Source organism: Notolepis coatsorum (assembly GCF_963971535.1).
Source record: "Notolepis coatsorum genome assembly, chromosome: 13".
Taxonomy (NCBI): domain Eukaryota; kingdom Metazoa; phylum Chordata; class Actinopteri; order Aulopiformes; family Paralepididae; genus Notolepis; species Notolepis coatsorum.
In genome coordinates this window covers 125,890,135-125,902,634 of record NC_140177.1, presented here as the reverse complement: position 1 = coordinate 125,902,634, position 12,500 = coordinate 125,890,135, and the positions used below count along the sequence as shown (strand labels likewise).

At 46.4% G+C, this 12,500-nt stretch overlaps 1 protein-coding gene across 4 annotated transcripts in view; it reads left to right on the top strand.

Annotated features, from left to right (window-relative positions):
* The window catches only part of chd8 (chromodomain helicase DNA binding protein 8), a 202,305-nt gene that overhangs the window by 169,527 nt on the left and 20,278 nt on the right, over positions 1-12,500 (top strand). For 2 of the 4 annotated variants that reach the window (XM_084328043.1, XM_084328041.1), the window contains exons 32-35: positions 2,940-3,175; positions 8,504-9,202; positions 9,300-9,403; positions 11,811-12,041. In XM_084328043.1, the coding sequence (XP_084184169.1) occupies positions 2,940-3,175; positions 8,504-9,202; positions 9,300-9,403; positions 11,811-12,041 (1,270 nt within the window). Of the gene's footprint in view, positions 1-2,939; positions 3,176-8,503; positions 9,203-9,296; positions 9,404-11,810; positions 12,042-12,500 lie in introns of all 4 variants that reach the window. The other 2 variants (XM_084328042.1, XM_084328040.1) reach the window with 1 other exon arrangement.

The following is a 12,500-nucleotide window of genomic DNA, read 5'->3' as shown; positions in this document are numbered from 1 at the left end:
AGTAATGTGTGCATTCCCTGTCCATGGCGTGCATCTCCCTCCAAACGTCTGTAATTCCCATTTCCGTCATCTGAATATTCATATATCTACTGATGGGCGCCCGTCCTTTTCTAGTACTCGTGGTGTCTAGGTCGTGATTCAGTACTACGTTAAAATCTCCCGTACATATCAATATCCCTTCTAGTTCCATCACTATCATGTCAAAAATGGTCTCATATAAATCCCTCTCACTCTCTGGGGGTGCATAAACATTTACTAACGTAACCATTTGGCCCTCCATTTTCCCCTTCACCAAAACAAACCTTCCCTCCTTGTCTCTTACTTCCTTGATCAATTCAAATTTGACTGTTTTTGATTAACGTGATTACTCCTCTCCTCGGGTTTTGTTCAAAGGAACTATAGTATGCATTTTCATATCCAAATCTCTTCAGTTTCTCATGACCCTGTGCTACCAAATGTGTCTCCTGCAGAAAAATCACTTCCATCTCACTTTTTTTACATTTCAACATCACTTTGCCCCTTTTTATCGCATTATTCATTCCATTAACGTTTAACGACATCATTTTTATACCTTTAACCCTTGTCATATTCCTGGTCAAAAGCGCTCTGTCCTTCCTTTTGATCAAAGACCCTCTTTTCTTGTTCCCTCTCAATGTGACTCATATGTTTCATTGTCCCTCCTTCCTCCCATATCCGTGTGCGGTGTCTACCGTGTACCCCTTATTATTTTCTTTTCTTCTCCTCTATTTTCTATGTGATGTCCATTTATCACCTTAATCCCTCCCAACTGTGTTACTCACAGCGTGTTTCTATGTATCTGTTTCAGTATGGTCTGTGTCTCGCCTATCAAACCTAGTTATATTTCCATTTATTTCCTCCATCAGCTTGTGTATTATGTGTCCATGTATACGTTACGTTCATTTCTATATCCTGCCTCTACCTGGGAATGTGTGTTTATGCATATGTTATTTCAGTTTCTATACTTTGTCTCTATTTGAATAGTTTTTTCAATCTCTTGTGTGTGTACTCATCCGTTCGCCTCCTCCCGCCTCCTCTCCGTCTGGCCTCCTCATCCGTCTCCGTCCTCGCTCCGTCACGTTTCACCTCCGCCTCCTCCTCTCTCCTCCCTCCTGTTTCGGTCTCCCACTCTGGTCCACCTGCGTGCTCCCTCCAATCTCTGGTGCAGGCTCCGCGTCTGTTCCTCCCGCCTCCTTCCTTCTCCGTCCTCCGACATCCTCATCCCTCGCCGTCTCATCTCTCGCTCCGCTTCTCGTGCCGTCGCGTACATCGCCGCTCCTTCCTCCCAGTGAATCCTTAGCGAGGTCATGGGTGACTGGAATCTCATTCCGTTTTCTTTCAGGGTTTTCTTCAGTCCCGCGTAGGACCTGCGTGTTATCGCTACCGCTGTCGAGTAGTCGTGATCAAATGATAGTCTTTTCCCTTCAATTTCAATCTTCTTGGTCCACGCGGTTCTGAGTACCAATCCCTTAACCTCGAATCTCAGAAAGTTAATAATCACCGCCCTCGGAGGTCTGTCCGGTTGTGGTCTCGGAGCCAACGCCCTGTGGGCCCTCTGTATCTCCATTTTTTCCAGTCCCGTTTCCTTCATTTGTTCTTTGATAAGTTTTTCCACATATAGGGTCACCGATTCCCCTTCGACTCCTTCTTTCAGTCCCCATATTCTGATGTTATTTCTCCGTGACCTCCCCTCCATGTCCGACATCTTTGTCTCCATCTGTTCTTGTTTCTGAATCACACATGTTAATATCTCGTGTATCTCCGTGTTCCATTCCTCCGCGTGAGCCGTCCTAGTCTGTAACTCGGTCACGTTTCTGTTCTGTTCCGCCATCTTCTCCTCCACCCTTTTGATTTCTGTATTCATTTCACCTCTGAAGTCCTCCTGTTCCTTCCTCAATTCCTCCCGTAGCTTCCCAATATCATTCCTTATCGTGTCCGTGTTCAGTTTTATCGCCGCTGTTATGTTCTCCAGTATCCCGGCCTGCATGTTCACGGCCCATCCTGGCATTACCGTGTCTGCCTCAGCGGTACCTCCCCCTTCTTTCGCCTGGCTTTTCTCGGCTTCGCTCCGGGGATTCTGTTTCTTCGGATTCTCTCCTTCTCGTATGTTCTCCATTTCTATTTCCTTCACAATCGTTGTCTCTTCCTTACTTCTCGTGAGCATTTTCCTTTTTAATTACTTTTCGGGTCTTTTTTTATCCGTTTTTTCACTCATTTGACCAGGAGCTCTTTCTGCTCTCATACCGGAAGTCCGGTTTTATGTTTACGTGTGATGTATTGTGTATTGTGTACATGCACTTTTATTATGTTCTTGTGTGATGTACCGCACATTTTATTGCCGTCTGATGTTTGCGGGTGTTATTGCTGTCATCTTGGCCAGGTCTCCCTTGCAAAAGAGATCTTGTATCTCAATGGGACTTCCTGGTTAAATAAAGGTTAAATAAAAATAAATATATATATAGTGCCTTACATAATCTCAAAGCACTTTACAGACATACACACACACAGTACATGGACAAACACAGAACATGGACAAACACAGAACATGGACAAACACAGTACATGGACTTTCACAATGACAACATGGTGGGGATAATACAGAGAAAGCGAGACAGCTTAGAGACGAGACGGAGAAAATTAAAATAAATAATAATACAAATAAATATATACGTGTGACTGTGAACAGATGTGTAGATGTAAGTGATGCAGGGGTTGGGGGGTCAGGAGTGAGGGTATGCAGGTTGAACAGGTGGGTTGGAGGGTCAGGAGTGAGGGTATGCAAGGTTGAACGGGTGGGTTTTGAGGTGGGGCTTACATTTTTCTACGGATGGTAGAGTGGATGGAATAGGTGATGATATTCTAAATGCGTAGCCTATATTTAAAAGTGATCTGACCCCCTGCTCTCCCCGTGACCTCCCCAGGTGGACCCGCCGGGAGGAGTGCGACTTCTACCGCGTGGTGTCGACCTTCGGCGTGGAGAAGCTGAAGAGGGAGGCGGGCCTCCCGGACGCAGACGACGACCCCGACTTCGAGTGGAGCCGATTCCGCACCTTCGCCCGCCTGGACAAGAAGACTGACGAGAGCCTGAGCCGCTACTTCATGGCCTTCCTGTGCATGTGCCGGAGGGTGTGCCACCTGCGCCCGGCCCGCGGGGAAGGTGAGGCGGCGCTCGCTGTGGTGCAGCGCTTCTACACGTTCGGTTGCCTGTTGTTGGACTGTGTAAACCGTAGGGCTGTCCCTAGGCTAGGGCTGGGCGATATGGCCTCTAAATGATATCGCGATATTTTTTGGCCATATCATGATACACTATATATATCGCGATATTTTGACATTTCCGCTTGATTTAACCCTTTGATGCATACAGTCACGCCAATATGATGATTATAATAAGCCCCTGCAACATATGTTTGCATTATTAAACCATAAAGATGCTTTAAAAAATAATTTAATGAAAATGTACTAAGAGTAGTCTACTGACACACTAATAAAAAAAATTATTTATTTAATAGACTTTTGCACAGTACTGTTTTCTATCCACTTTAGCCAAACACACACACATATATATATATGTATGTATATATATGTATGTATATATATATATATATATATACATACACACTACTGTGAGAAAATAATAATCACACACAAAGGGATAATGGCTTATAGCAGACTTAATGATTTTAGAATATTTCAGATAATGAAATTAAATGTTTATCATCAACTATCCAGTTAGTATTTATACTGTAATGTTTTGGCTACTTGAAATCATTGAATGTAGAGGGGGGGGGGGGGGGGGGGGGGGGGGGGCGAGAACGCTCGCACGAGAGAGCCAGCCCCCCCCCTCGGGTTTTGTTCTAGGTTCGCGTTTTGAGCGTATAAGCTGCCGTAGGTGATGTCATACTCGAATGTAAACGGGGAGAGTTTAACACACGGAGATGGAAACTGGATGATATAAAGAAACGAATAACCAATAAATATGAAGTTATGTTTAAACTTCTGTTGTCAAGCGTCGTCAATATAACCCACCCCCTTTCCTCACGAATGGAACTAGTGTTGTGGAGTCCGCTTTGAGCGTTTTCCAGGGTTAGCATCTAACGCTAGTTAGCTTAGCCTAGTCATCATGGATTACTTGGTTAGCAGCTAACGTTAGCCCATTGCTTGCGTCAATTAAATTGCATGTCATTAAAGGTCCGCGCTGGTCTGTCTAATGAAATTACAATTGCATGTAATTTAAGGTCCGCGCTGGTCATGTGTGTATAATGAAATGAGAGGACAGCTCTGCGCAAAAGCAAGTCTCATCTCAGCCGCAACGTGACAACATATACTCGATGTTCACGATATAATAATTTACTACATCATGTAGAACAAGCTGTGATACATTGAGTATACTCGATATATCGCCCAGCCCTAGGCTGGACAAGATATGCATCCTAAAGTGTCTAAACGGAAGTACAGGAAGTACAGGCTACAGGCGTTCCGGTTCCGAAAAACAATTATAGAAACGTGTGAAGTGCACAATATTTCCTTGTTTAAGCCACTGCAACGGCTTTGCCTGAAGAATTTACTACATGACCGGGACGTTCTAGCTTGTTTGCCGACAGGATACGGGAAAGGTTTGGTCCGTTCGGAGGCAGCTTCCAGGGGAAGTACATACACCGGAAATTCTACCCCATACACTTTCGGCAGTAGTTCTTTACCAGGCTTTATCTCACTGAGATAAAGGAGTCGGCTGAAGGCTTCTTGTCCTCTGCAAAAGCATGCAATTGGTCCACTGATGGATACATCTTGATATTTGTCTAGTCTAGTGCAGGGGTGGCCAACCCGCGGCTCGCGAGCCGCATGCGGCTCTTTGCCCGTCAATGTGCGGCTCTTCCATCCACAAAAAAAAATTAAAAAAAAAAAAAAAAAAAAAAAAAACGTTTTTTTTTTTTTTTTACTTTTTTTTTTTTTATGTCACTCATTCCATAAGGACGTAGAATAAACATTTACAATTTTTTTTTAAATGGTCCATTTGCATGTTCTTGGTATCTGAATCTAGGGACATATATGGATCAGTGTCAGAAATAGTGTGTCTGTTACTAGGCTTGAGTAAATTGTAATGAACCAAAGGAGAATATCAATTCTATTTAAAAAAAATATATATATCTTTGACTGTAAATAACACCATGCTAAAATTGACCAGACCTGAAAAATCTAAGCAAATGAATAAAGGGAAGATGATTAAACAGAAGGTTTTGTAGATACAGTACTGAATTCTGCCATCTTTTTTATAATGTAAATTTCTCCACCATTCTTCATCATATTGCAACACCGTTTTTTGCAAGACGTTCACAGAAAGGTAGAGAAACTAACTGCGTTCTGTTTTATGGCAATAACGTTCAGGTTTGTGGGAGATAATCCCAAAAAATAAGAGAAATTAAAAAGTAAATCCAGAAGTCAGATGATTGACAGGGGCTGGTGTGAGCTGGGTAGGGTCGTTTTTCGAAATTTGAAAGCCCTGAGTCTCTTCCTTCAAAAGACTACACTCACTTTTGGCTGTGCCACTTCCTCCTGTCAATATGCGCCGGTTTCCGACTCAATGCCCTGAGATTTCTATAATCTTATATTTCACTAATAACAGTTAAAATAATTGGTAAACAAACATAATGCTGAAAATATACACTTTTACTGTATATCTCGGGCTTTAGAGGTTAACCCTGTGAGGCCCAAATTAAAAAGAAATTAGCAACTTCAGAGGCCAGAGGGTGGGACATATAAACACATTTACTATCAAATAGCATTGTGAGGCTGAACAACAGGACCAATTGACTATACATGTGCTTAAAGGGGAACTATCTTATAAATGGCTTTTTTCAGTGTTTACCATTGTTTCTTAGCTATGTGGACTTATATTAATAGGATATATGTCTCTAATTCTCATATTGGTGAATTCTTCCAATTCTCCTCTCACAATATTCACCCTCACTGAACTGAGTCATCTGAAAATGTGCATATCTGTGATGTCAGAGATTTCTCAGCTGCATAATAATGTGGCAGTTGATGTGGCAGTTGGCACCAGGCCACACAGTGGTTGGAGCCCAGCCTCAAAACGGCTTGAGGTAGAAAAATGCGGTTTTTAGAACTTGATTAGAAATACAAAACAATGCATTTAAAAAAAAAAAAAAAACCTAGGTGTTCCATAGACTCACAGGAATTGTGTAAAAGTGCCCAAATAGTGAAAGAAATAGTAAAATAGTTCCCCTTTAACATTTTTTAAATAAACATAATTTTTTTAAATGGCTAAAAGTGATTTTGTAATTTTGCAACCGTGGGTCTCACAGGGTACTTTTAACCCTGTGAGGCCCAAATAAAAAAGACATTAGCAACTTCAGAGGCCAGAGGGTGAGACCTATAAACACATGAAGGGTGCCGTGACTGAAAAAAAAGGTTGAGAAACGCTGGTATATGGTGTGGCTCTTTGTGGTACCACAGTCATTTTTTTGTGGCTCTTAGTCTCTGACTGGTTGGCCACCCCTGGTCTAGTGTGTTCATTAGACGGGTGAAATCCTCTTTCAGTGCCTCTGTGCCTGTTTTCTTAGGCAGTTAGACTCGCTGGTATGCGCACCATTAGCGTTAGCCACGCTTCTAGGCCTCTTGCTTTTGAAAAAAATTATAAAAATCTATATATATATATATATATTTATTTTTGGTTGGCATTCGACTAAGAGGTTGGCAGTCGACTACGGCTCCTTTCGATCAGGTCAGCCCTAGTAAACAGTGGGGCGACAGTGGCTCGGGAGGTAGAGCTGTCGTCTGGTAATCCGGAGGTTCCCAGTTCGATTCCCGGGCAGTGTGTCGAAGTGTCCTTGAGCAAGACACTTAACCCCTAACTGCTCACGATGAACAAGTTGAGCACCTTGCACGGTCGCCGCCGCCGTCGGTGTGTGAATGTGTGAGTGAATGGGTAAAACAGGGCTCTACAGTGCGACCATATTGCTCGCATATGCCCCTAAACATATGTGCGTGCAAACCTGCAAAATCAAGTACTCGCACGGCGTGCAAGTGGGGCCGGCGAGTGCAGAGTACAGCCTCATTCGTCCTTTTTTTTCTCCGCTGCGAGAATCGTTAAAAAACTACAAGTCGCACAGTTCACAGCCGCATAAACGTTCCAATCACAGTAGAGTTTCCTGTGGTCACGCGACTGGAAACCGAAAGTAACGATCAGCGTCACTGTCTGTCTCTGAGTCAGACAATACAGCCATGTCGAAGCCCATTCAATTTTATTTTGCGCGAAAGATACCGGAGAATGAGAAGTCAGGCGAGGCAGCTCATGTTACAGAGGTGATGGTTAACGTTAACGTTAACCAAGATACTGACGCTAGCCAGCATGCTAGCGAAGTTGGCCAAGCTAGCGAGGCTACACCCACTGTAGCACCCAATGTAGCCACTGTAGCTAGCGAAGCTACACCCACTGGAGCCGGAGGGAAGACATACAAATTTAACGTGAATTGGCTAAACATTTCCCCATGGCTAGAGTTAGAAAACAATGTCATGTTTTGTAAATATTGCAAAGTAGGATCGATGCATTGCTATGCATTGTTACACCCCTACAACTGGCCCACTGTGTATGTGTGTACAGCTAACGTGGCTAGCGTTATCAACCGCAGAGGTGGGCACCGGACGGCCAGAGTGCAAGCGGTGTGGCAATAGGGTCTAGCTGCAGCGTCGGACGGCCAGAGTGCAACGGTGTGACATCGTAATTGGCAGAATCGACTGTCAATCAATGGTCTACCTGACACGCAAACTCATAAACAATGTTTCTGTACTGGAGGTGTACAGTATTTCAATAGGCAACCCTGAAAGGATTATTTTTCTAAAAGAGCAACACTAGCTCCCCCCTCTACTGATGGCCCTGGTTGTAAAGCCAGTGTCTCCTTTTTGTTCAATGTCACTGCCTTTCTTATTAGGCCTAGTTGTTGGCTACAACTTTGCCATAGTAGGCATTAATCACTTAATTAATAGTTCTAATGTCTGTGTCCCATTCCCGTTTGCACACGCAGATGATACACACACACGCACACAGTGGGCCAGTGACTTTGGTGGTATGTGCTATTGCACAGATGTGTCCCGTTCCCGTTTGCACATGCACGCACAGTACAAATATACATTTATTTTTGAAAAAAAAAAAAGCTCTGTTACTTGACATATTTTCACTGTGCTCCTAAATATTTGTGGGTGCTCCTAAATTTCTTTGTGTGCTCCTACATTTTTTCATTTAGGAGCACCTGTGCCCCTAGTGAAAAAGGTTAGCGTAGAGCCCTGTAAAATGTGAGGAACAAATTGTAAAGCGCTTTGGATAAAAGCTGCTATATAAATGCACAGCTTTTGTAGTATCGTGATTCAAGGAATTAAATATTATTTATTTATTTTCTGTAGCGGTTTGGATCACCGGACCACTGAGCGGAAAGGCAGGTTGTAATCTCTCTCTCTCCTCCCTCCTCCCCAGAACACTCGGAGCTGTCCCAGTCCCTGGCCCCCATCACAGAGGAGCGCGCCTCCCGCACCCTGTACCGCATCAGCCTCCTGCGCCGCCTCCGCGAGCGTGTGCTGCCCCACACCTCGCTGGAGGACCGGCTGCCCCTGGCCCCGCCCGGCCCGGAGCTGCCCACCTGGTGGAGCACGCCCACCCACGACCGGCAGCTGATGCTGGGCGCTGCGCTGCACGGCGTCAGCCGCACCGAGCTCTCCATCTTCTCCGACCCGCAGTTCACCTTCCACCAGGCCCGGCAGGACTTCCTGCAGAACCAGGCGTCCCTGCCGCCGCCTCCTCCTCCTCCTCAGCCCCAGCTGCAGCCCACCTCACCCCTCGTCCAGCCCAAGGCCGAGGAGGAGGGGCCAGTGGCCGTGAAAGAGGAGGAGGCAGAGGAGGAGGAGGAGTCCCCCCCCCGCCTGCCGGGAGCCCCGGTCAGCGCCGCAGAACTCCAGAGCACGCCCCTCGGGCCCCACGGCCCCCATGACGGGAAGGGCCGAGCGCGGGAGTGGGGCTTCAAGAGGGGGAGGGGAAGCCGGAGCTCAGGGGGGAGGAAAGAAGGACGAGGAGAAGGAGGGTCCGACTCGGACTCGGACTCCGAGTCGGGCTCGTCTTCCTCCGAGCAGTCGGGCAGCTCCGACGAGAGCGGGGAGAGCGACGCCGAGCGAGAGAGGGGTACGTCGCGCCTGGTCTGCGGTTAGATTCCTGTTAGCCGCTGCGTGACGTTGAGCAGGCATTCAATCTCCTCTCTTTCTTCCATTTCTCTCAGCAGCTCTGAAGATGGGTGACGGGGACGAGGAGAACAGCCTGCTTTCCATGACGACGTCTCAAGATGGCACTACCATCCCCGACCCCCTCAGAGTGGACTGGCCCAAGGTAATGAAAGCATTAGACACGAAGAGGTGTCTTTTAAGGCGCTGGCTTCTTTTTCTCCTGCTTTTCAATGGAAAAGATGCACCATTGTTCGTCCCCAATGGCACTGAGAGGTTAGCATGGTTTAGTGTTCACAGTGCCAAGAGCTAGAAGATGAAACGTTCAGCTCAAACTAACTGTTTAGCCCCGCTAGCTCAAACTAACTGTTTAGCCCCGCTAGCTCAAACTAACTGTTTAGCCCCGCCAGCTCAAACAAACTGTTTAGCCCCGCCAGCTCAAACAAACTGTTTAGCCCCGCTAGCTCAAACAAACTGTTTAGCCCCGCTAGCTCAAACAAACTGTTTATCCCCGCCAGCTCAAACAAACTGTTTAGCCCCGCTAGCTCAAACAAACTGTTTAGCCCCGCTAGCTCAAACAAACTGTTTAGCCCTGCTAGCTCAAACTGTTTAGCCCTGCTAGCTAACAAACTGTTTAGCCCCGCTAGCTCAAACAAACTGTTTAGCCCCGCTAGCTCAAACAAACTGTTTAGCCCCGCTAGCTCAAACAAACTGTTTAGCCCCGCTAGCTCAAACAAAGTGTTTAGCCCGCTAGCTAACAAACTGTTTAGCCCCGCTAGCTCAAACAAACTTTAGCCCCGCTAGCTCAAACAAACCGTTTAGCCCCGCAAGCTCAACCAAACTGTTTAGCCCCGCTAGCTCAAACAAACTGTTTAGCCCCGCTAGCTCAAACAAACTGTTTAGCCCCGCTAGCTCAAACAAACGGGGGCCCGGAGACGGACCTTAACCAGGGCAAAATTGGGGCTAGTTTTGCGTAACACGCCTGACGATTCCATACCCAAGTGTCTTTTAAGGCGCTGGCTTCTTTTTCTCCTGCTTTTCAATGGAAAAGTTGCACCATTGTTCGTCCCCAATGGCACTGAGAGGTTAGCATGGTTTAGTGTTCACAGTGCCAAGAGCTAGAAGATGAAACGTTCAGCTCAAACTAACTGTTTAGCCCCGCTAGCTCAAACTAACTGTTTAGCCCCGCTAGCTCAAACTAACTGTTTAGCCCCGCCAGCTCAAACAAACTGTTTAGCCCCGCTAGCTCAAACAAACTGTTTAGCCCCGCTAGCTCAAACAAACTGTTTAGCCCCGCTAGCTCAAACAAACTGTTTAGCCCCGCTAGCTCAAACAAACTGTTTAGCCCCGCTAGCTCAAACTGTTTAGCCCCGCTAGCTCAAACAAACTGTTTAGCCCCGCTAGCTCAAACAAACTGTTTAGCCCCGCTAGCTCAAACAAACTGTTTAGCCCCGCTAGCTCAAACAAACTGTTTAGCCCCGCTAGCTCAAACTGTTTAGCCCCGCTAGCTCAAACAAACTGTTTAGCCCCGCTAGCTCAAACAAACTGTTTAGCCCCGCTAGCTCAAACAAAGTGTTTAGCCCGCTAGCTAACAAACTGTTTAGCCCCGCTAGCTCAAACAAACTGTTTAGCCCCGCAAGCTCAAACAAACTGTTTAGCCCCGCTAGCTCAAACTGTTTAGCCCCGCTAGCTCAAACAAACTGTTTAGCCCCGCTAGCTCAAACAAACTGTTTAGCCCCGCTAGCTCAAACAAACTGTTTAGCCCCGCTAGCTCAAACAAACTGTTTAGCCCCGCTAGCTCAAACAAACTGTTTAGCCCGCTAGCTAACAAACTGTTTAGCCCCGCTAGCTCAAACAAACTGTTTAGCCCCGCTAGCTCAAACAAACTGTTTAGCCCCGCTAGCTCAAACAAACTGTTTAGCCCCGCTAGCTCAAACAAACGGGGGCCCGGAGACGGACCTTAACCAGGGCAAAATTGGGGCTAGTTTTGCGTAACACGCCTGACGATTCCATACCCAAGTAATTTGCGATAATACTTTATACTTATAGCACATGCATGAGTCTGGTCTCTTTTGAAAGGAAACATTCTGAACTTTCTTCCGCAACAAAGAAGAATCACTCTTGAGTGCTAATGAAATAGAGTTACAGAGGTTTGAACACACTGAAGTAAACGTTTTGTGTACTCACATTACTGTTTACTTGTTGCCAGAGGCCTGTTTTTGAGTTCCAGCTAAGAGGTAGGATCTGGAAAACATAAATGTTCCATAGCCTGAAGTCTTATCTACAGTACAGGTCTAAAGTTGATAACAATCCCATGGATGTTTCGAGACTGGAAGCATGCGAAATAGGACGAGTAGGGTGACGATCAAACGGCGACAAATTCAACTTTCCAACAATGTATTGGTTGATCGGCAAAAACGCAGCCCGGAGCCGACAGACGAGGGGAGGGCAAAGTGCCGCGATGTGCGAGCGAGTGCCTGACTGTCGGGCCGTCCGATGCTTAAGAGGTTAATGGTGTGATTGTTCCCTATTGGCAGATGACCAGCGCTCCTCTCTCTCTCTCTCCGTCTCAGGACCGTGTGTTGATCAACAGGCTGGACAGCCTCTGTACGTTGGTGCTGAGCGGCCAGTGGCCGTCAGGACGGCGCTACGTGCCCGAGGCGCCGCTCACCCCGGGGGGCTCCGAGGAGCTGCTGGGCGGGGACGAGCTGAGCTTCGCGCGGCTGATGCGTAAGGCCAACAGCACGCCCGGCGGGGCCAGCGCCGAGGGCGAGGACGGAGAGTTCACCGTTAAACTCCTCAAGGTGAGCAGAGGATCCACATCCATGTGTTTAACCCATTCACTACCACACTAACAAAGGGTTAACCCTTTCACTACCACACTACAGAAGGTAGTGAAAGGGTTAAATACATTTACATTTAGTCATTTAGCTGACGCTTTTATCCAAAGCGACTTACAAGTTCTGTACGACAGGTCATCAGGAAGGGCACAACTCTATCAGCTGAGCAACAATGTTCATCAAAGTGTTGAGTGCTACAGTGTAGGTTAGTTTATTAGGACAAGTGCATGACAGTACGGTTAGTTAGGTTTTTTTTTTATTTTGATTTTTTTTTATTCAGATAATGGTTGAAGAAGTGCGTCTTTAGTCGACGGCGAAAGATTGGACGTGATTCGGCTGTCCTAACTGGGGTGGGTAGTTCATTCCACCATTGTGGGGCAAGGACTGAGAATAGGCGACTTCTCTTTGATGACCCTCCCGGAG